The 24,841-nt window shown below is 36.7% G+C and overlaps 2 protein-coding genes across 4 annotated transcripts in view; one reads left to right on the forward strand and one right to left on the reverse strand.

Annotated features, from left to right (window-relative positions):
• On the reverse strand, window positions 1-11,370 carry LOC100890300. Of its 3 annotated transcripts, XM_003728158.3 has the most exons (9): window positions 11,196-11,370; window positions 10,854-10,943; window positions 8,872-9,113; window positions 7,559-7,698; window positions 5,722-5,827; window positions 5,178-5,266; window positions 3,888-4,055; window positions 3,225-3,392; window positions 1-2,536 (listed from the first exon to the last, which is right to left on the reverse strand). In XM_003728158.3, the coding sequence occupies exons 3-9, from the start codon at window positions 8,978-8,980 to the stop codon at window positions 2,414-2,416; spliced, it is 903 nt and encodes a 300-aa protein (XP_003728206.1). In that variant the 5' UTR covers window positions 8,981-9,113; window positions 10,854-10,943; window positions 11,196-11,370; the 3' UTR covers window positions 1-2,413. The 3 variants fall into 3 exon arrangements, with proteins under 3 accessions (XP_003728206.1, XP_011683088.1, XP_011683087.1); XM_011684786.2 differs by lacking the exon at window positions 10,854-10,943; XM_011684785.2 differs by lacking the exons at window positions 10,854-10,943; window positions 11,196-11,370 and adding an exon at window positions 10,795-10,847.
• Window positions 11,135-24,841, forward strand: part of LOC575707 (solute carrier family 15 member 4) — a 27,363-nt gene continuing 13,656 nt past the window's right edge. Inside the window, exons 1-6 of the mRNA XM_030979270.1 lie at window positions 11,135-11,231; window positions 14,089-14,444; window positions 15,328-15,538; window positions 17,896-18,065; window positions 19,864-20,081; window positions 23,482-23,668. Coding sequence (XP_030835130.1) covers window positions 14,114-14,444; window positions 15,328-15,538; window positions 17,896-18,065; window positions 19,864-20,081; window positions 23,482-23,668 — 1,117 coding nt within the window. The 5' untranslated portion in view covers window positions 11,135-11,231; window positions 14,089-14,113. The remainder of the gene's footprint in view (window positions 11,232-14,088; window positions 14,445-15,327; window positions 15,539-17,895; window positions 18,066-19,863; window positions 20,082-23,481; window positions 23,669-24,841) is intronic.

Genomic DNA, 24,841 nt, shown 5'->3' on the forward strand with positions numbered 1-24,841 from the left:
TTTCTTTCAGCAGAAATTTAATTCATAAACACATGCAATACTTATACATTGCGTAGAACATGTTGAACAATTGGTTGTTTGATATAACATTTACAATATAATTCATTGCTGGAAGGAAAAGTCATGTTCCTACACCCTGTAACAGTAAAGTAAACTTTCAAAATAGTCATTTAAACATTAACAATTGGAATATACATCAGCCAAGACCAATACAGTACATCCAAGAAGAAAAAAAACCCTGAAAACAAATGGATTTTGTGAACAAACTATGAGCTGTAGAAATTGATTCTTTCATTTTTATGAAGTAGAAGCAAGATGCTTTCAAATAATACATTGAGTACTTGATCCATACGTGCTTTACAACATTGATTTCAAATGGCATGTAAAAATCCATTTGTGCTAGATTTGGGTAAAACAGTGAAAACGTTAGTATCCCACACTAACATGACCTGAAGAAAACACAAACTCTAAAACTCAATGAGAACACTGTATTCATCTGCTTCTTTAATGATAGCAAGATGCCATCATCTTAAAATGAAGAACAGTGGAGAAATTGTCGATGCTGAGGGTAAAAGGTGCACATTTTGTATTTGAATTTGTCTGCAATTGTTGAATACCGGTATTGGTTTTTGCATTTTTCAGAACTGCAACTTCATAAACGACAAAATCAGACAGTCTGCAGCCGTATTTCCACAGGAATAAAATAAAAAGTAGCATGTTACATATTAATAGGGAATTTAATGGTTCAACTCGCTCATATAAGGTTAGCATAGGTAATTTCCCTCTCTGCCTCTGGATGGCACCATTTTCAATCTGTGAAGGGGAACTTTTCATTTCAACAGGGTTATTTTATTGATTTGGGAAAGTCCAATATATAATTTTTTATGTTGATTGAATAATACAGAACCCAAGGGAGACTTACCATGACGATCGCCTTTGTTATCCTAGTAATGGATAATGACTCATTTGTAACTGCTAAATCTTAATGCACATCATCACAAAATGGAAATGAATAATCATCTTGTAAAGCTTACCTTTTACCACTGTTTTCACTGTTTTACCAAAATCTGGCATAAATGGATTCTGACGTGGATGGATTAATGCAACCAAAATATAATTTGAAATCCGTGTTTATACACCTCATAGTTTGCTCACAATAACAGTCTTTTTTTTTGTTTACATTCTTTTCTTTCTTTTTTTTTTGGGGGGGGGGAGCACTATATAGCACAATGATCCTACTTCACCCTCAAACACACAACTAAATGGACGGTTTAAATATGAATATATGAACATACACAACTGCATTGTTCTAACTTATAAAAGATGTAGCAAAAATAGGAACCTCAATATAATAGGAAAATTACATTATGCTGAAACTTTGTTTTATCAGGGCTAACAAATAATAAAATATAGAGAAATTTGACCTCTAATATCACATTGTTATAAGAAGCATATGTAGAAACATTGTCCTTCACAATGAGGTTCCATAATATAACTAATACTGTAGCCCAAGAAATAGCAATATTAAATACACAATATTCAGTTGGAATGGTTGATATTATTAGCAGTTTTATCATTCAAATTGGCCATTCTGAGATGAACCTCTGGAGCACCACTTTCATTTTTTCTGATTTTATTGAACTTACATCAGGGTGCATTTCCCTTTAACATAACTTACATTATTTCATATGACCATTACATTATATGTTGATCACTGCATGTACATAGATAGTTGCAAGTCCTGTGATAATTGATTTCAAACCTCTCAGGTTTGTTGTAATCTCTATACAATGGAGATGATTGTTATGTATTTTCTATCAGAATTAAAATGCCAAATGCTCATTGGCAATTGTGGAATTATCTCTCACTCTTGAAAGTACCCCAAAGAACTTGTTTGTAAAAGCGATACACCTCTATACATGTGTTAAACGGCAAACATGAACAAACACAGAGAAGGGAGGGGGATTTCATTCTCCTTCCTACCCCATTTGTTTTGTACAGTTACTAGTACGACATGAATATTTAGAATATTAACTTGTTATTCTTCAGTACACAATGGAGTTGGTGGTTGAGTTTTAAAATATGAATACATTAAAAAAATATTGCACAAACAAATAAAAACAATGAATTCGAACAAATTTGTTCTAATAGCCCAAGAGACATTACACACTATATGGAATGCTATAATACTATTTTACCGGTACAGCATAAATATCTGCAAATGTACAGTCAAAATTTCAAAATGTGAAATGTTCACCAATTTTACGAGCGGTTCAGATTTGCAAAATTTTTCATGCCCGAAAATGATTTAATCACAACTGACTAAAAAAAAAGGAGTATTTGCAAAGGTTTCTTTTTAATGTAATTTAAAATTGTGAACGTTTCACATCACAAACATTGTTGGTCCTTTTTTTCAGGACTGGAGCAGCATAGCTACATCTTCCATACCACTGGATACTAGGGCATCCTTCAGGGTTTCTGTGGTAACAACCGCATCAGTCTTGTTGCGCCATATTTTCAGGAGCTCGTACAGGTGCTGTGTGGAAAGAGGAAATAAACACAGATGATAATTAGCAGTGGTACCTGTACCAGTATTCAAATTCTTAAAATAAATTACTGAATCCTTGATTGAAAGAGGACTAAGAATGCTAGTGTTGAAGAGCGGGATGATAAATAAGAATCAAGATAATCATGATGATGAATATAATGAATGTGATTATCGCATACCTGGGGGTGTTTCATAAAGCCGTTCGTAAAGTTACGCATGACTTTACGAGCGAATTACATATGCAAAGCCAAATGGGATGCTTAATCATTTTTTAACTGCATCAACTTAAGTTGAACTATGCAGATTTTTGCCATAATTTAATTCAGGTTATTGGAAATATAGTCGCACTTTGTGAAAACATCAGGAAAAACTTTGGGCATCTTATCTGGCACTTCATATTCAAGTCAATCGTAAAGTCATGCGTAAATTTACGAACAGCTTTATGAAACCCCCCTGCTGATCGATAGCTGTGACAGTGACAAAAAAGTGACGGAAAAGGTGCCCGTTTATGGGTTTTTGTGCGATCAGGGGTTGAAACACGCCCCTTTTTAAGGTAAACGTTGACGACGCCCTTATTGCTGAATAAGACACCCTTTCAACCCTTTTTCTGCATAGTCAGTCATGTTGTGAGTGACCCCCCAGGCCCAGCCCCAATTCTCACTCTCACTGGACATACCTCATCATGCTTCTTGTTACCAAGGTGATCCCCAACCTCTTTAATCTCTTCCTCTGTGAACCCAAGGATGTTCACCAGGAGCAGCCAGTCCCGGTTCTTAGCATTGCCGGCGACTCGCTGGAGGAGAGGGATAGAGGGTCGATCGTCAGCAGAAGACGTCCTTGGGTTCTGTATTAAGTAATATGCATACAACATAAAAATGATATATTAATTACATTGCATAGCTTTGTAAGCTCTTAAAGACTGGCTTAACGTAGTAATGCACATGCAACAATATAATAAAAACCCTACTATATGAAATTCTTGCTCCTGAATTCTAAGTTTCCCCTCATTCGTATTCAAAGTGTTTAGAAAGGTTTACATAGTTCAATATGTGTTACAAAAGTTTGCACTCTTTCATTCAGGTTAGAAATTCTATATACTTTCAGCCAAACTAACAGTGAAAATGAGCACTGAAAGTTATTCATTTCTTTATACATCAAGCTCTACATTTCCCTTGTATAAATTATTTCTTCCCCTGTTATGCATCTGCTTGTATTTTTCATTTTTATTAGAAATCAAACCTTTTGGATGCCATGAAGGAATTACAACAATTTTAACTATAATTCAACATACATATAGATGTACATTAAATTCTAATGCTCATGTCACTCCTCTCCTTACCTTGGATGTAGGTGACCCTGAACTGATGGGTTCAAAGGTCATAATCTGTTCCACCACGTTGGATGGCATCTTCTTCACCCAACGGACAAAGTCATCCTCGCTGATCGACCCTTGACCTTTGACATCTACTTCCTGCATGAAGACCTGGGCTGTCCTCGAGATGACTGCCTGATTTCAAAACAAGATAAAATGATTTTGTTTGGAAATTACATTTATTAAAATCTATTGAAATCAATATTGAAATCAAACAAGACGCAATTTTCTCCACATAAATCAATAAACAACATTAGCTGATTGTCTTATAAACTTGTTTTTAACCCTTCCTTTAAATACTGATGAACTCATCTGGGTCATATGACAAATACTCCGGTGACGATTGCTCAGTAGTTAATTTTCTACACTAAAGAGGACTCCTACTTCAGCTTTGACTACACATTTCACCCAACCCTGACTCTACATCAGGGATGAAATACACACTCAGCGAAACCCACAGGAAAAAAACCAGGGGGGTGTTTCACTGACAAGGATCGTAAGTTGAACTTATCTCTAAATTGGACTTAAAAGTTATGGAGGGCCATTAGCATCTATGAAAATATTTTGTGAAAGATATTTCAAAAGGCATAAAATGTTGATTCAAATCATTCATATTTTCTATTATCACAAAGATTTCATGTTCTTGATGTGGAAAAGTCTAAAACACTAAAAACTAACTTAAAACGGAAGCTGCACAGTACATGATACCCACTGAAGATGAAAAGAAACAGCGCCATCTAATCGTCAGTGATGAACAACTAAAAAAAACAGCACAGCCAGGCAGAAATAATCTTTTACATTGGTCAGCCTTAAAACACAAGAAGAAGAACAACAACAACTTTTGAGAATATTTTATTTTAAGGCTACATATGGCTCTCCATAATATTTAAGTCCAACCTAGAGTTAGGTTCGGCTTAGGATCTTTGTGAAACACCCCCCTGGTCACCCACATCTCATATGATCGACAAAGCTGAATTCCTTTGTGTGCATGAGGCATGAGAGGTGATCCAACATTTACTCTGGTGACAAAGAATTGGTTGAGATTACAATTTTTCAAGAGCATAGAGTTAGGATTAGGGTCACGCTTGGGTATTAGGTTAGCTCTAGGGTTAGGGTTAGGTATAGTGTTGGGTTCAGGGTTGAAGTTATGAATTGGTTAGTGTAGGATATTACCAGGGAGCAATTGCTGCAGACAGCATGTGTCGTACAACCATAAGAGGAACTCTTCAGAAACATATATTTCTATGTATTAATTACCTCACTGGTGTCTGTGTAAATCTCCCTCAAGATCTCTGTCAGGATATTTAGTGTGATGGCGTTTGCATTGTTTAGAACACGGAAAGCTCCTATAGTGAAGAAATTGACATAAAATTAAAAAACCCTCAAAAGTTCATGTCAAATCATGCAATATTAAATACTTTACAGCCTTGGGGAGACTGCTTTAATACCTGTACTTTCAAGGCATAGACGGAAATATATTCTGCTTTGCAGATTTTTCAGATGTCAACACTACAATTTATTGGATTTTGTGAAAGGTTAGAAATTGTTATTGTTTGATACCATGATTACTATGGTGGATGGTAATTTGGACAAAAAAAACATGGTTACCATGGTTCATTTTTATAAGGGATAAATCAAAATTTAGTATACATCTGTCATTTTTTCCTTCAAAATAGAATGACCCAAGATTACCAGAATTGTGTTTATAGCCTTCTTATGTCTAAAGCATAATGGTAGAGCAGTCAGAAGCTGATGGAAATGTTGCTTTTGAAATAAAATGAAGATAAATCATTTCATTTACCTCTTACTCTTGTCTCTATGTTGCTATCACTGAACCACTTGATAGCATTGCAGTATGTCTGGAAAGACAAACATCCATTCTCTGTCTTTGGAAACTGCATCAATATCTGTAGTTATGGGAGAGAAATGAGTACATTCATGGATTTTATGAACATTTTGTATGATCAAGACATCAGAAATAATGAATCTGCATCTTAAAAAGAATTATAAAATGTTTCTGATCACCGATATATATGCACTGATCTATAATCCTGGATTCACATCTGGCTACTGGAATAAATACAGAGGATGTGAGGCTTCAATAGGCATTCCATTATTCTGTGATCCTTTTTATGGAAAGCTAATTTAACCCCAAAAAATGAAAATGACAACAAAAAAACCAAAAAAAAGAAAGAAAAAAAAGAGGTAAATAAACAGAAAAGAGGAAGGCACCAACACCAAGTAAGGAAGATGATACAACACAACTCCCTTCCTTCCCTTACTCTATATAAATCATCTCTCTTCTTAAATCAGCATAGTAAAAACTAATTTGTACCTCCCCCATCCCATTATGCCAGTGCCCCTGTCAATGATCAGAGTCACACCATTTATGGGCGAACAAAGGCAGGTTTCTATTAATAATGGAGCCTGGGGCCCGTTCCTAAAAACCGTCATAAGTCTAACTTCTTGACTATCACATTGAAACGTGTGTTATAGAATTAACACGCGTTTCAATAGAATAGTCAAGAAGTTAGACTTATGACGGTTTCTAGGAACGGGCCCCTGGCCTCCATGCTCTCCACTGGTGGCAGACATCCACCCTGTTTCTAATCATGTTCAGGTATGAATCGGTGTGTGCTAACCAATCAATATTCTTCTTATCGAAATGGAATAGTTTCTGAGAACTGACAGGTCTCAGGAGCAGGTTCTTCTAGATTTTATTCTACTGATGTATAACTTTGGTTTTTCTGTTATGAGCATGAACATGATGCTTAAATGCGAATGTTCTGACTAAGCAAGAGCTCAAGCTTGTATAATGGAGCTTGGAAAAACGTAAGCACATGCTGAATAAGAACAAACAGAAGGTTGATTTTATGCATAATTTTTCAGCAATTGCTCATATTTGTGCATACCGATTCAAGCATGAGGCTAGCACATTAGCACAAGCAATTTTCAGTTTCAGTTTATTGTCTCATATTAAATATATATTTCACAAATTGGTCACATTTCACACACAAAATGGTACAAATAACATATACATGTCAAACATTACGGACTGATCCCTTTCTACAAATCACCACCCCCTCCCAGCATCAGCAGTCAAAACACACACACGCACACACAGTACCTTTTATGCATACGGCCCTATGCCCGGTGGGGTCACTCAATGCGACTTCCGGACCGCATGACCGTTACCAAAATCGCGTAAAAAGGGGTCAATTTCATTCAAGCAATGTCCGCGGACAAAATATTCCTCGAAATATAGAAAATAGGGGTGCACAGGTGTCCTCAAAATTGATTAATAGGGGTCAGGAAAAGGGAAAAACAGGAAGAAAAAATTCTCGGAGCCGAGTCTTGTTCTTAAGTATGGTAAAATATGGGTAAATTTGCGAAAATGTCCTTACAATCTTATAAATAGGGGTATTCCAAAGTACGGTTTTGTCTTTGTTTTGACGTAAAAAAGGGGGTTAAATTTCACAAAATGTCCTTGAAATTGACCGCAAAAGGGGGTTATTTGCATTTGTGGTAACGGTCATACGTGTCACCCTCTGCGGGGGAGTGACCCCACTGGGGCCCTATGCCACTATATCGGTCCGTTTTTGTTGGGGAGCGGGGGGGGGGGGGGGGGGTCTTTGTACCTTGTCAATGAAACTCTTCTCACTAGAACTGCCCGTCTTCACGCTCAGAGACTTGATGGTAGCAGCTGATAGCTCTCCATTAATCCCACATCCAAGCTTCTGGAATGCATCCCACATCTTCTTTACTTCAGCATCTGTCACTGTACACAACAAAAACAAACCAAAATAATAATAATAATAATACTCAGTTTTTATATAGCGCTTATTAGAATCACTAAGCGCTTCCAAAGTTGGAGATTATTACCCCGGCTATAGCTGTGCTGCCAATGCGGCGCTCTAGCATTTCAAAGAATTAATTCCTGCCAGGTACCCATTTACACCACCTGGGTTGAGTGTGGCAAATGTAGATCAATGTCTTGCCAAAGGACATTAGTGCCGTGACAGGTTTTGAACCGTGGACCTTGTGATCGACAGTTCAGCGACTTAACCACTCGACCACGACACCTCTACAATTTAAGTAGTAAAAAAAGAAGAAAAAAAAATATATATGTACAAATGACTTCCAAATTGATTTTTAAAACATGGTCCCACTTCGTGCATTTTAGAATTATCACTACCAAAGTTATGAAGGTGCAAATCAAATTTTTGTCTAGATCTTGTCACTGTAAATCTCACATGGTCATTAAAAAACCCCAGTAGCCCTTCACACATATGTAGATGGCGTGATTTATTCATAAGAAGTAAGATTTGAAGCTCGGTTAAAGTCTTAATTATTTCTGTGTTATGAATGCATGGGCCTATATAATGTCAGTTTCCAAAGTTTTCTAGATAGTTGCAGGAAGAATGAACCCATTAATACTCAAGGTTTTGAATCCCCTGTACTTGCACGGTCCAGGAAACAAACTCTGGAACTGAATACAGACTAATATATGCAGTATTCAGTATCTTCCCTAGGTATCCCTCAGTAAGAGTTGCTATGGGACTTAACTTATGGGGTTGAGACTGTGTTGTAAATTCCCACCTGCACTATACAGAAACAACGAAATAAAAATAAAGAGGATTTAAATTACTTACATTATCTGATTCAGGAACTCTTTACGTTTACTCTGATGCACATTAGGGATTTCATTGTTGAAAATGAAATTTTAGAACAAAATTTTCCTCTCTAATATAACCTATTGAAGCCTATTCTAACAGGTACAAGGTTAATGCTAAATATATTACTCATTGCGGATGTAGTATCCAAGATAATATCGCTAGTGATATTTCTTTGTCTCGCAATGTAAGGTCAACAAGGGATCTAAAAAGGTATCTAAAGGTACAAGGTTATTTTAAAACAACCTTGTACAGATAGATCTATCAGTGTTTCTTACCCTTGCAAGCTTCGGTATGCTTGGTGATCCACTGGTCACTTGATGGTTGTACCATTTCAGAAACAATCCCTCCATCGTGCCCCTGGAAGTTAGATGCCACCACACCCATTCTAGCCCTATAGCCTTGGATTAGTCACTGCTCCTTAATTTGTAAGATCAGAACTTTTATCCGCCAATGCTGTTTGATCATCTATAAGCCAGCTTCTCAGCTCAGGTAGATGGACTTGTGATCGCTTATCAATCTGAAAGTGAAAATAAAAAACAATAAATTTATAATAAAAAATCAATCATGACTTTCATTGATCAAGAATCAGACGTAAATGTCTCTTTGGCAGAGGATACATTCATTCACATGGTCTGAAGCAAAATCTGAAGAATCCGTTGGTGAATTGGAGACTGATAAAGAAAATTCATCTACTTCAGCTGAAGAGTAGGCGCATCTTTATCATCTCGAGATTGCCAAATAGCTCGCTATTTCTGATTTGGGAAAGAATCCCGAAGTAACAAATTGCGTCTTCATCAGCTCGAGATTCGACCTCGAAACTTGAAACTCGACCTTGAGAAATTAGCTCGAGATATTTTTGCTCAGCGTTCGCGCATAGTACGAGTCTTCGGTCTGGTGAACTGAAGATGCACCGGACAAATAGCTGGATATTTTGCCAAATAGTGGGATATTTTGCAAACTATCCCAAGATATCTTGGGATGATAATCCTGACCAAATATCCCGCTAATTGCAACTCTGGGCTAATGAAGACGCAAATAAGCTGGATAGTTTGCGATCGGGATAGTTCAAATAGCGGGATATTTGGCAATAAGTCGAGCTAGTGAAGACAGGCCTAGTGTGAGTTTGATGACAGCAGGACAGAAGACAAAAACTGTAATAAAAAATAAACAACCAATAAAGTGATCAAAGGTCTAGGAGTCTTATACAAATAGTGACATCTTATTAAACAAATTGGATGAGTTTGTAGCGCGTCTCATACATTCGCACTACTTTTAATTAGCTTTACTTGCTGAATGTTATAAACCAGATGTTATTATTGTCTGTGAAGTATTACCGAACAAGTTTGATATCAAATCAAGTGAAGAAAACAACACATTAGACAATTTCCTGACCTATACAAATGTTGACAGAAATGAAGAATGAGGCATATACGGTAAACAGTGTTTATGCACAAGATGGACCATCCACCATCAAAGAAGTGCACTTTGAAACTAACTTTGAAAAAGTCTGTGGATATGTGTCTTAGAAACAATGAGAAGCCAACAGTTGGTGGTGTATATCGCAGCTCCTCTGTGAGTCGAGCTAACTCAGATACTGACAAGTTATGCCAGCTTCTCTATCCAACCCAATCCAGGTATATATAAAGCGCCAATATCTATAGTTACCTATTATAATCAAAGGCGCTGATGAGACTAAAAAACTACAAAAAAGTCTGTTTGTGATTCTAACTGGAAAAGACATAAAAGCAGTGACTAAATGTAAGCAATATGAATTAGTTTCAATATACATATTATATATCCATATCAAGGTAAATAATTATCATCCCTCTTCGATATCTTCTTCTTTCCCATGGCCTCCTCCTTTTTTCTTCACCTTCTCCTAATTCTCGATCCTCTTCTTCTTTCTTTTCCTGTTATAAAGAACATTTGACTTTGAGATGTCTCCAATTTTCATACACTATTGATATTCCCATTCCTAGACAATATACACATCCCACATACATCTTTGTCAGCAAGCAGCATCATGACCATGCATATAGACCTCTAAGAGTAAGAGCACTTTTACTTTGGCACTGCAGCTGCACTGCATGCATGGCTGCTGATGGCAGGGCCTTGAGTTGACAAACAACAATTTCTCATCACATATTGTGTAATTATGTTACATCATATCTGGTGTTTATTAGACAGCTAGCATTCACCTCTTCTTACAACAGCGTTAATAAGAACTTCACAAAATTTTACCAAAACGATATCTTACTTGTTATGCTTGTGGTGGATGTGTTGTATTGACATCAGTCAGGTGGGATGGTGCACGTGATGGCCAATGTTGACGTTCCTAGGCTCAATTCTAGGAGGGAATATTTTCATTATTTTTTTGCAGGAGAATATACCATTTCTAAAAGAAAGCTATTTTTTAAAACTTGAATTTGAATAATGAGTATGACAACATAATTTTTTTAGTCTAATAACAAAAAACATTATTCATCTTTTTGCTCAAACCTTGTGTTGTAAGTAGCAAAATAATATCAGCCTATTTTAAAGACTATCCATACAAACAAATGCAACAGAGCTTCGACCATAATTTATCCATTGTACTGACCTGAGCTGAGAAGGAGATTGTTGCAATTATAATCAGGTTAGCGTTCACTTTTCCTTTTCTGTATGAAAATAACGTGTAGATCTATGTGTGAGCTTATATAGTACTGCCATGTGTTGAATGCATTATATCTAAAAATGTGGTTGTTGAGTGCTGACAAACTGCAGCTTCCGCTGTTTCAGAATGTGTCAACTGTCATTCTGAATTTCTAGGCGCAGTGCAGTGCAGTGCGGTGGTCTGAGCTCCCCCAGTGCGAGGCGGGTTGGGCGGCGGCCGCGGCGATATCTTTTTATCGGGGGATGAGAAAGTCGCTAGATCTAGAGTAGAGCTAGACCGAATTTTCCGTCTCTTTCGTTCGTTAGCCTCTTATTGGGGTAGGGTCGGCTCTCTCTTTAGAGACGGAAGCCGTTTATACACATGTCCTTGCTAACGCCACGGCCAGTTCTGGTCGTAGCGTTTTGCCCCCAAAATCCCCCAAAATGTCATTTTACCTCGAGCATGTTATATTGTAAATTAGGCCTAGGCTATAATAAATCAGTTCCACTTACCAACTTGACTGAAATAATCAGTTTAATGGTCCCTTTTTAGGAAATTATGGGTCAAAATCGGAATCCATGTTGAAAAAGATTTTCAAAATGGATTTCGATTTTGACCCATAATTTCCTAAAAAGGGACTATTAAACTGATTATTTCAGTCAAGTTGGTAAGTGGAACTGATTTATTATAGCCTAGGCCTAATTTACAATATAACATGCTCGAGGTAAAATGACATTTTGGGGGATTTTGGGGGCAAAACGCTACGACCAGAACTGGCCGTGGCGTTAGCAAGGACATGTGTATAAACGGCTTCCGTCTCTAAAGAGAGAGCCGACCCTACCCCAATAAGAGGCTAACGAACGAAAGAGACGGAAAATTCGGTCTAGAGTAGAGCTAGACCGAAAGCTTCAGTCTCTATAATCGTCGGTTGTTCCACTGAGACTACGTCTGGCTCCACTAGACCTCCGGTTATAGAGACTGAACGACTGCCTATGCCAGCCTGTGTTGAACTTATTCCGCTAGATTTTAGCCGCTAGGCCCCTCCCACAAACTTGCCACGGCCGTATTGTTATGCCCCCAAAATCCCCCAAAATGTCATTTTACCTCGTTCATTTCCAATTTTAAATTAGGCCTAGGCTATAATACATCGGTTCCACTTACTAACTTCATTGATATAATCCGTTTAATGGTCCCTTTTAAGGAAATTATCGGTCAAAATCGACATCCATGTTGAAAATCTTGCAAGCCGTGTTTAACTCTCGCTGCCGTCAATCTCATCCCTTCTAGTCTACGCCGAAGGCAAAATGATTATGAAGGAAAAACTGTGCGCCATCTACACGTTCGTAATGGCGTTATTACAGTTTTTCCTTCATAATCATTTTGCCTTCGGCGTAGACTAGAACGGATGAGATTGACGGCAGCGAGAGTTTAACACGGCTTGCAAGATTTTCAACATGGATGTCGATTTTGACCGATAATTTCCTTAAAAGGGACCATTAAACGGATTATATCAATCAAGTTAGTAAGTGGAACCGATGTATTATAGCCTAGGCCTAATTTAAAATTGGAAATGAACGAGGTAAAATGACATTTTGGGGGATTTTGGGGGCATAACAATACGGCCGTGGCAAGTTTGTGGGAGGGGCCTAGCGGCTAAAATCTAGCGGAATAAGTTCAACACAGGCTGGCATAGGCAGTCGTTCAGTCTCTATAACCGGAGGTCTAGTGGAGCCAGACGTAGTCTCAGTGGAACAACCGACGATTATAGAGACTGAAGCTTTCGGTCTAGAGTAGAGCTAGCTAGAGCGGGGAGAAGAGGCAAATCGGTGCTTCTGATTCGCCTATAATATGTGTGTGTAATTGGTTTTTATAGAAGTGTATCAATCAGATATCATTATTTACGTCTGGGGACAGACCTTATTCAGGCATGTGGTGATCTTTATAAACACTCGAAATGGGGTTATTCAGCCGTTTTGGCTTTGCTGAAATTTTCTAAAAACTGGTGAAAGTAAAGCTGCAAATAGTAGGAGCGCTGGTCCGAGAATAAGGATCGTCTGCGTAAACGTGGATATCTTCGTAAAACGCAGACAAATCGGGCCCTAAAAATTAAGGATCGTCCTTTATACTTCAGCGCTCTGCGGTGTATGGTTCCTGATCTGCGCGCTGGCAATGTGAAAAACGGACTCCGCGTAATAAAATATCACCAGTTCACTGTCTACTTGTACGAGGTGTCTGTCTTCCAGAGGATTTATCGTTCATAACGTGAAAGTCTCTGTGCATGTATCGATTACGCAGTACAGCTGTGCTGCGTAATCGATACCTGCATGATAAGCATCATGGAGTATTATTGCAGAATCTGTTTTTTTAGACTCAGAAACAGTGGCGGATCCAGTTGAAGGTTTAATCGACCACCTCTCCCCAATTTTTTTCCGGAGAGTACTAAAAGGGCAACAAAAGTAATTCAAACCCATTTGCAAATTGAATTGAATAAAATAAATACAGGCTATGTGATACATACATGTATCACTGTTTCATGAAATTATGCAAACTTTGACATTCCATAACATTCTTAATTTTCCTCCAATTCTGATGAAACTTCTTTTTCTTCTCTATTCGTTCGATTCAACTGGCAATAGGCCGGACTTGCACTTTCGGTCATTAATTCCCTGGTCGCTTTCTTAAAGAGAAAGCCGAGTTCTTGGGAGAGGTGAAAAATAATTTGTGAGCATTTTCATGTTTCATATTTCACAATACAATCCCATGACCAGAACTCAGCTATATCTTTAAAAGCGTCCACAGGCTTTCTTAGCAGTCAGGTAAAACAATCATCCTTTTATTTTGAATCATTTTCCTCTTCCAGTTACAGAAATGAGACATTAGATGCTATGGCCTCCCTAGTAGATGAAGAGAAAATCTTACTCGACAGCCAAGAGCTGTCTCCAACACCAGTCAGCTTTTTCAAAAGTGGTCGGGTCAGGGTCATTCTCTGTATCCTTTTCTGTGAGCTTTGTGAACGCTTGACCTATTACAGCATTATTGGTAACCTGATTATATTCTGTACCAATGAGCTGGGGTACTCCAGTGCCACAGCAGCAGTCATAGTGGCAGCCTTTTCTGGGACATCTTATTTTGTGCCTATATTTGGAGGCTGGATTGCCGACTCATTCGCAGGGAAATACAACACAATCTATGGCAGCCTACTTATCTATTTTGTTGGCAAGTATTCAACCATTGTATTACAAGAATATGTGGAAAAAATCACAAGGACACAAAGATGATGTGTTTATGTATGTGCATGTATTACATGTACATGTAGGCCAACAAATATTTTAAAGTTTTCCTTTGTAAACATTTGACCAAGATTTTGGGGGAAAAATAGTGGTAAATGTCATAAATGCTCCAGAATTTTGTACCCCAAGCTCATTGCCTCTTCAATATGTGTGAAAGGATATGATTTACATACATAATTACATATTGTCAAAATCATGAGGGAACATTCTGAATATTCAATTCAGTTCAATATTCAGTTCAATCTAATATAATTCCTTTTCCATCCCATACTATTATTTTTCACAATTTCTCAAAGTACCCAATTAGCATGTTCTTTTGAAAACACAATACATCAGAGATCTTTCACCTTTCAAGCATACTACATGTACCACATGGTTGTACTGTAAACCATTGTAAATACGTTGTTTAAAGGTAAAGACCAGTTTTGGAAACGTCCCCTCCCCCCCCCCCCCCCCCTCTTAAAAAATGAAATGGAAGCTCTTCTTACCAATCATGTGAAAGAATATGTTTTGACTAATACATGATCATACAAATTTTTGCAGAGAAACCGCCTGCTAATTGATATATTTAGTAAATTATTATATCTATTTGGACCTGATAGATATAACGCACATGTCACGCACGTGTCGCGTTGTCCCATAAACATCTTTCTGTGTACAGTGCTTGTAACTTTATCAAGACTGGGCTAAATTTCTTATCATTTTGATGATTCCAGAACCTTTCAGTATACACCAATACTTATATGCTAGATGATCAACCTTATCTGTTCGATTCCACACTGTTTCTTTCACAATGCAATCTTTAATAGGTGCCGTAACTCTACCTCTCATCTCTATCCACTATGAGGACCTGGGTGAGGGTGACGCGGGCCTCACTGTGTCTCAGAAGCAGGGCTTCTTCATGTTTGGTCTGATGCTCATCGCCATAGGAACGGGAGGTATCAAGTCCAACGTGGGTCCGTTCGGGGCGCAGCAGATGGAGGACCTTGGCCCTGGAGCAGTGCAGACATTTTTCAATTGGTATGTTTGTCAGCTAGTGCACAGCTTTGATATGGTGATGCAAGATAACTTTCTTGAGTGACTTTTGCTTCAGGCTTTATTTTGTCACAGATGTAGGGTTAGGGGCTTCTACATTATTCAAATATGAATGTAATTCTGTCTCTTAATCTCATCTGAATGTTGACTTTTTAATAACTAACCAAATTGTTTGGGTTGACTGATAAGAAATTGACCACCGAGCGATTGGGAAAGCAGCATTTGTCGTACAATCATATGAAACTAGTTGTTTGTAGTATGATCGTATTGAAGGTAGCTAGGGTACCCATATTGTGTAAGAACTTGACAATCTTAAACCAAAAATACAACTTATTTGCCACATGTACATGACATGTATTGTGTAGTTTGTATTCAATTATTCATAGCTTCCCCCATGTAAAAAACAACGACAGTAACACAGGAGCATGGAGGTCTAGCTGTAGGCAGCTCTTAAAGAGTTTTAAGTAACTGATAAGGGCTCTATTAAAAAATAAAATTAATAAATAAATGAAATTCATAATAAAGTCATTGTCATCAAATATTTGTTTAAAGCCCCTCTATATAGCAAACAATGCCTTATCAGTTACCATTGGTCCCCCATGGTCCCCTTTTTCTTGTAACTACAGATTTTATAGCTTTGATCTTTGATTCTTGAATGATCAAACGCTATATAATCACAATTAGGTTGATGGGTTTTCCCAAAGTCTCGTGTGTAGACTCTTAGCACATGATGATCAGCATGCACCCAAATATGACCTTTTAAAAGTACATACCAGGTAGCGTAATGATAATACAATGTACTTAAGCATGAAACACTGATAAGGAAGTGTGTCATATTTAGCTTTATATATGAACTATTGTACACGTATTGTACTCAAACAATCTTCAATACAATCACATGATGGTGTTACCAAAATTTTCAGTTTCAGTTTTCATACTGAATGTATGTTTCAAAACCTCAGATAATATATCAGGATATTATATTCTTTTTGGCAACAATGAAACAATGTAATGGTTATCTAGAATTCTGATAATGAAATATACGCTGACCTGAGAAAAAAATACATGTAGTGTATGTCAGAATGTTTTTGTGCAATTTAAGGCCATCAGAATTCTTGGGCATCTGTTTTTCACTCCAAATTCAGACTGTAAGTGTAATACTAAGTTCGCACCGATGCCGAATTGATGGCGAATTAAATTGGCGAGCAAAGCGGCGGCAAAGCGTAACAAAGCTTAATTAAAGCGTAAAGACTGTAATAGAGCGTGAGAAAGCTTTGAGTAATTCGGGACATTCGGCAAGAGCGCCAAAAATTTTTAAACTGTTTGAAAATTTGAGGCGAGTTGCATAAAGCGGGGAGAGCGTATTAGAGCTTATCAAAGCGTCACAAAGCTTATCAAAGTTTTGCTCAAAGCGTAGGAAAGCTTAACAGAGTTTAACAGAGCTTGGTTCAAAGCGGTGACCCCACTTTGTACGCTCTGTCACCAATTGACACGCTTTGTTAAGATATCAGAGCATAACATATCTGAGGAGATCGTGAGATTTTTTGAAAAGTAAACAAAAATGACGCCGAATTGATTGCCGATTTAAAGCGCGACATTCGGCGTCGGTGTGAGCTGTGCATAAGCAAAGAAATACTGTACAAGGTTCATTACATTAATTACAATTTTTTTTTGGGGGGGGGGATGACTTTCTACACCAGCAAAACGATAATGATGATCAACAATGGATGTGGAAACAAGAGATTGATTTTAGTTTTGGTTTTACCATTACCTGCGGCCTCTATTATACATTCCATAATGATTTGAACACTGAAATCATTAACCTAGATAGAGCAGGGATAATCCAGAATTTAAGATTCTGTGGTGAATAATAGAGCAACAGATTATTATTATATTATTATATTTGCCCCACCCCAACCCGCCTTTCAGGATTCAGATATTCATTTGTACCCGACTCTGTTCATAAATTCAACTCACAGGTTAAACGTTAAACTTCTGCGTCGGAAATTAATTAATACTGAAACTATTATGATTTGAAATACCAATGACCAAGGCTTAATTTTGAAACTCATGATTTGAAGTACTAATGACCATTTTTGTCGTTTCATTATCTTTTGCATGTATTTGTTCATTATTTCATCTATTTCATTCTATAAACGTGATGTATTCATTTCTTGTAATTATGTATTTTCTTGAATATTACTGTAACGCCAGTGGAAAACAAAATAAAATGCTATGTAACTTGTTTGCAAAGACCAAATAAAATATCTTGTATCTTGTATAATATTGGCATTATTACTTTAAAATAACAGTTCCTCTCACAAATTTTCTTTTTTTCGAAGGTTTTACTGGTTCATCAACGTTGGTTCAGGAATCGCCTACTCTGCAGTCGTCTATGTTCAACAGGAGGTTGGTTTTGATGTTGGTTTTACCATCCCAGCCGTCTCTATCCTCCTATCGTTGATCATCCTTGCTCTCAGTCGCAGCAAGTACTTGATGAAGCCGCCTGAAGGTAACAACTAACATGCTCCTCCACCCCTGTCATACATGGTTAAAGCCTCTCTAATTTTAAAGGGATCTGGTAACTTTGTCTCAGATTCTGAAACAAAACCCTGGATTTAGCTCATGCTGCAATGATAATTTTAAACCTGTAGATCAGTCAGGAACCCCATGACTTTTTACAAGCCGATCGATCGCCTGTCTGATTATCAAGATATTTATGATTGGAATTATAAACTTGACACTACAGTCTATTGGGGAAAACGAGTATGGTAAAACCGGTCACTCAAAGATTTTTCCTTTTTTGACACATTTCTTGATCATTTTGAAGAGCAATTTTGTTTAGGGCTTCAATATTACACCATATCACAGACACTGATAACACGTAGGGCCGTGCATCTCAGATTTAACATTGCTAAACGATGCCTTTAATGAACATTGTGTCTAGCATATTTTAGTAAATTTTGGGATAAGCTTTATTTTGTAATGGATTCCACTTTGAGTTTCTATATATATATATATATACAAATATTAAGTAGTTATTAATTGAACAATAAAAAAGTAATTGTCACATTGACGGAAACATCATCTTTGTTACACAGCAGCATACAAATTTGTTTTGATTTGATTTGATATGAATAAAGTTTCATTTTATTTAACAGGATGGCCCTTAAGTGTACAAGAAAATGTTCTTCATAAGGGCCCTGTATAAATATAAATAGTTATTTAGACACAAGCGTTCCAAAACATCGAGAGAGAGAAGAAAAAAAATCATAATATCCTTGAAGCAATTCAGGAAATCAATTTGTCAGCGCCGAACTTCCTGTAAGTTAATTGTCTTGTTATCCGTTTTGACATGATGTTTTTTTTGTTGTTCTTTCCCTCATTTTGTTTTTGTTTTTTTGGCCTCGGCCATCTAGAAATAAATGTGCATATGGAACACCTTGTTTTTGTAATTATTATGCTTCTTGGAATGCGGTTATCTTAATTACCCTGTATGACCACATGAGAACATACAATGTACAAAAAATACCAAGAGATACAACAATACCAATTTTTACTACAAAATATTTCATCTAAGGCCAAATGAGATTAAATAATAAATAATAATATTCAGCTTTTATATAGCGCAAATCACAATAAGTCTCTAAGCGCTTCCAAACTTGGATATTATTACCCTGGCTTTAGCTGTGCTGCCATTATAGCGCTCTAGCATTTCAAGGAATAAATTCCTACCAGGTACCCATTTACTTCACCTGGGTGGAGTGTGGCAAATGTAGATCAATATCTTGCCAAAGGACATTAGTGCGGCGGCGGGACTCGAACCGCGGACCTTGTGATCGACAGTCCGGCGACGTATCCACTCGACCACAACACCTCTACAAACATTGGTATATATATATATATCTGAATTAGATATTGAATGGAATTCTGGCCCTACTGTGTGTAGAATTTTAATATATTCCACTGCAATTTGAATACTGGCTGTAGTTGTGATCTAAACTGCGCTGCATACCCTGCCAAGTTTCATTTTCACTGTTGTCTTGAAGTGTTTAAAATGGTTAATTAATAATCCATTTTTCATTTAGTATTGTAGCTGCACTTTATATAAAAAGCGTAGCTATTTAAATTATATACATTGACTCATGCTTAATGCAAAGTATCATATCATTACTCTGACTGTAGTCTGAGCTGCTATACTGAAACATGTACATCTGATTTTAAGTTGTGACATGAATACATGTCCCAGTTGTAACCTAAATCATATTGTAAACCCTAGTAAGTGTCTTTTTATTGTTGTCCTCGTGCAGGTAGCGTGCTGACAAAAGTGGTCAAAATAACATACGATGGAGCAAGGAAATGCACGCACCCTGACCCAGGTGAAGAAGACCTAGATAGCTGCCTGGATAGGACCAAGGTCTCAAAAGGGGGGCAATACCAGGATCAGGAGGTGGATGACGTGAAGTCTCTGGGGCGTGTCATACCGGTCTTTATACCCATCATCATCTACTGGACCATTTATATCCAGGTGAAGAAAAGAGAAGCATTGATATATTTTCAAGATTTCAAAGGTGGTTTTCAACCAATATTTGGTAGTAGGCATGACATTTCCTTTACTATGACAGACACATTTAAATCCTGAATGACCATCCCTTGGACTACTACATAACTCCCTTAGTCTACCACCTTTGGATACCTTAAAAGAACCATGTAAGCCAACTTTCCTTGGACAACTAATCTGTTTAATAGGGTATTTATTCCCAACAATGAGAGGGGGGGGGGGGTTGTAATCAGATCAGACATACATGGGTGTTGTCAAGGGTCAGGAGTCTGGTGGAGTTGTTTTGTGTGAGTAGTTTTGCAGATACATGTGCAGGTATTTTTTTATATGAAGGAAATCACTTTTGATGTAATTTAGTATCCTCTTTGTAATACAAAGTTTGGTATGGGGTCATGAATTTGGTTCAAATGAACATATTGGAAGCATAAAATCCTACAATATTCAGTGATCATTGTCGCGGTTGAAATCAAGTCTTAAATTATGAAATTGTAAATTATAAACTCTTTGTGTTGTATAGCTCCCTCTCAAGGTCAAGATCAGCTATAAAACAATGTTTCTTGACTAAAATCGACTGATTAGCTATTCCTGTTTGGAAATTATATATCACAACTACATATTCTGAGATTTTCATGGTCGAAGCTGCCATTGTACGACCGTAGGCGCTATTTGAAATTTATCAACATTTACCAGGAGCACTTGTAAATTTGGATATTCAATTTTTCTCAAAAGCGGAAATGTTTTTGGGGGCTTAATTTTCTAGTGCTTATAATACACCCACAGGGGCATCCAAATACATGTATATTAAAATTGTAAAGAATCACTATCTGCCCAATTTTCACAATTTCCCAAAACTTTGTATTACCTTTACAGGTAGTGTATTTCTTTTGCAGCCAACATCAAACTCTGTTGAACTTTGCATGAATTATGAACATGTCATGTATGTCCTATCTGTGAAATTGAAACGTCAGCAGTGTCCTAGTATTCAAATTATGCAAGGAAACCCATTTACTTTCTAGGCTTCACTTTCTGACACTATTGAGTGAGTAACTAAATTCTTTTTTAATTGGTAATAACATACACAAAATGAGCTGTACAGGGTAGATGAGCACTCGTCTACATCAACTACCACCTTCTTGTAAAGGCCAAAATTAAACTGATTGAATCTTTGTGCAGCACAAAATGTATGACCATTCGGTACAAGGGTCTGAAAATCAGACTATTACTAAAAAGATTGCAATTACTAAAGTCAATTCGACAACTAATGCTTATTATTTTTTCCCCACAAAAAGACATTTTCAAGCCCTTTTGTTTTGAGAAAAGTTCTAAATGAGTATTATCTTTCAAATGCTGTTGGAATTTAACTTTTTTGTTTGGTGGGGGGGGGGGGGCTGCAGCAAATGGGACATACAGTAGTACCTTTAAACCTTATTCATAAATGAGGTGGTAAACCATAGTATTATTTTTATAATAGCGTACATCTAATACAATTTACATTTCATTATGATACAGAGATAAATAAATACTTGTAGGACATTTGTTGCGTACAGTTGCCATTCCTGTACCCGTTATTAAAAGCATGGGATTTCATTGCGTAATATCTGAGGAGGCCTTAAGATTTTCTTTTTTCCTAACAGGGGAGATAATGCTACCAGTACTTTTTAGCAATTGACCACTAGATCTAGGGCTGGTTTTCTTTCAGGAATCACATATAGAGATATTTCTCAAGTGAAACAGGATATGCGGTCAGTCTGTAGATCTAGATCTGGGGAATATCTGAAAGTGCATGAAAGTTGGAATACCATTCTGATATTGTATGTAATAATATACACATAGATTTAAAATGCCATACATGTATGCCATGTTTGCCAATGCTACATACATAAGAACCCACTATTATTATTATTATTATTATATTACTGCCATCATTTAAAGATAAAGTTGAGTTCTGGTCATGTGATTACATTGTGAAGAAAAAGTGTGGAATGGATCAGAAAAAGTTGATCATGTAGCATGTAAGTATTGGTGTGTACTGCAAGGTTCTGGAGTCATCACAATATTAATAAATTTGGCCAAGTCTTGGTAAAGTAACAGGCACTGTACACAGAAAGATGTATATGGGAATACACAAATGGTTTCGGGGCTACTAACCTTTTTTTTTTATCAGATGTTTCTGCATTTATTGATAAATCAAATATAAAACATTCAAATGACAATAATAGTATATAATATAATTGATTTACATAAAGAGTGACAACTTAAATACACACAAATAGAAAATGCATAATTGAAAGCTTGAAAGAATCGATGTAAGTAAAAATAACCAAGATAAATGCAGAGGCCAACTATCATAAGCAAGAATGCTTGAGTCGATAGCAGCCGGGAAGGGGGGGGGGGGTACATGCCGCTATTATAGGAGTATGTAGGGGAATAGAGTGTCACGTATAAACAATTTGTTTAGAAAGTATCTGAATAAAAAGTGGAAAGAAATTAAAGAAAGAAAAAAGTTGTGGAAGTGTGTGCAAGTGGGTGTGTGCAGGTGAAGTAAGTGTTCAATTCGTATTGTTAATGAACTGGTCATCTAAAATTAATTTATATAAACAAACAATTAAAACCTCTGAGACTGTTTTTGAATATGTAAATATTAAATATTTTTTCATTGATGCTTTGAATGAATAAAGAGTTGCAGAGTATTTAATATCGTCAGGTAAAGCATTCCAAATGTGTGGACCATGATGTCTTATCAATTTATAAGCCATAATAATTTTGGGGTTGGTTAAGTGGAAATCGGATGAGTGTCGCGTCGGATAAGAATGTACATCACTATTGTAAACAAACAATTTTCGTAATGCTAAAGGTATGGTATTTATCCAAAATTTATTCATAAAGATTGCAGTTTGAAGACTGAATGTCAGCGATTGTTAATGTTTTTAGTTTACAAAATATTGGATCAGTATGGGCTAAATAATGTGAATGTGTACAAAGACGAAGTGCTTTCTTTTGGAGACGATATATTAATGTAATTTTCATCTTACTACTATTACCCCACACTATGTTACAAAAGATATGTATGACAAAATGAAGGAATTGTAAAGCATAAATAGTGACTTTTGTGATAAATAATACTTTAATTTATATAAAATGCATATGCTTCTTTCTATGCCTTATCTTTCTATGCTCATTAATCAGCCAGTATACATTTTCTACCAAGATTGTTTGGCAAGTGACATTTATTTGTATCTATCTATTTATTTTTATCTTGAACATTTAGTGTAAGTTTTGTTTGATTCTGTGAGAATTCATTTTCTTTTTTTTTAACCAGAACTCAAGTTTATCTTTAATATTAAGCAAACCCATCTCATTTGCATAGATGTCTTCCACCTATGTGCTGCAAGGGATGAGGATGAGACTGGATTATGGAGGATTCACTATACCTGTTGCTGCCCTCAACCTCTTCAATGTGATCATCATCCTCATTCTTATACCCATTATGGACCAATTTGTCTACCCCTGCTTTGAAAGGCACGGCCTGAGGTTGTCAATGCTGAAGAGAATAGGCAAGTTCTTATCTTATTGTAAAGTATAAAATCAGGAGCATAATATTTTAACCATTGCGATCATGGCATAAAAATTCTGTGAATTACCGAAAATTAGTGTTATTTATCTTATGTTTGATTACTTCACTTTTGTTCTCCTGTCATTTCTCTGTTTAGTTTTACTTGTATCAAAATTGTAAAGCGCTTTGATATAAATCTCATATGAAAAGCGCTATATAAGAAGAAGTTATTATTATTTTCATTGTTGGGAGGCAATTTTTTTTTGCAATGAAACTTTTGCAAAGCTGACTATTTACAAGATTAGCCAAAGTTAAACCTTTGACAATAACAGTTTTGGAAAATTAGTATTAGCACCAGTATTCAAGAGACTTGCTGTTAAAAATGTTTCACAACGTACTAGTAATGTATCTTAAAATAGGTTCTTGAATTTAGGTTATCTAATTGGTCAAATTTACATCATGCAACCATGCAGTTTTGTTGCCTACGGTCATGACCATATAAAAACATTCTCCATTAATAAGTGATAAACGCATGGCAAAAAGTGATAATGCATGGTTAAGATCCGCATAGGTGTGCCATTTGAGCATACAAAGTTAAGACACAAGAAAAGCACCTAATATCATATGGCAATTACATAGAATCACACGCTGTGATGCACATTATGCTGTTTGGGTATGTTGAGTGTCGTGGTCGAGTGGTTTAAGGCGCTTGACTGGAGATGCGCAGGTGGAGGGTTTGAATCCCGACACGGCACTAATATCCTTTGGCAAGATATTTACCTGTTGCATTTATGTATTGGACTCGTTTAAGTACAGTAACAACAAGCTAGATAATGAGCTTAATAATTGTCATCTAATTGCGACTTAACATGCGTTCAATGCATCTTCACTTTATGCACTCACACACATGTACCGTTAATCTCCGTGATAAGGCGCACCTATTTTTTAATTTTTTTTATTTGTTGTTGTTTTGTTGCCGAAAACCCATGCGGGGAAGGACTTTCATTTAACATCGAGGTGGAGTTGAAGGCGCCGATTTGTGCTTGTGAACTTGTCACAAATAATAGTAACAATGTCGTTTTGAGATGAATGTGTAAGATCATTAATGTAAATTAAGAGTACCTAGGATAGAACCTTGTGGTACGCCATGTGTAATAGAAGAAAAATTTGAGGA

The sequence above is a fragment of the Strongylocentrotus purpuratus genome, unplaced genomic scaffold (genome assembly GCF_000002235.5).
Source record: "Strongylocentrotus purpuratus isolate Spur 01 unplaced genomic scaffold, Spur_5.0 spur5_scaffold_10, whole genome shotgun sequence".
Classification (NCBI taxonomy): domain Eukaryota; kingdom Metazoa; phylum Echinodermata; class Echinoidea; order Camarodonta; family Strongylocentrotidae; genus Strongylocentrotus; species Strongylocentrotus purpuratus.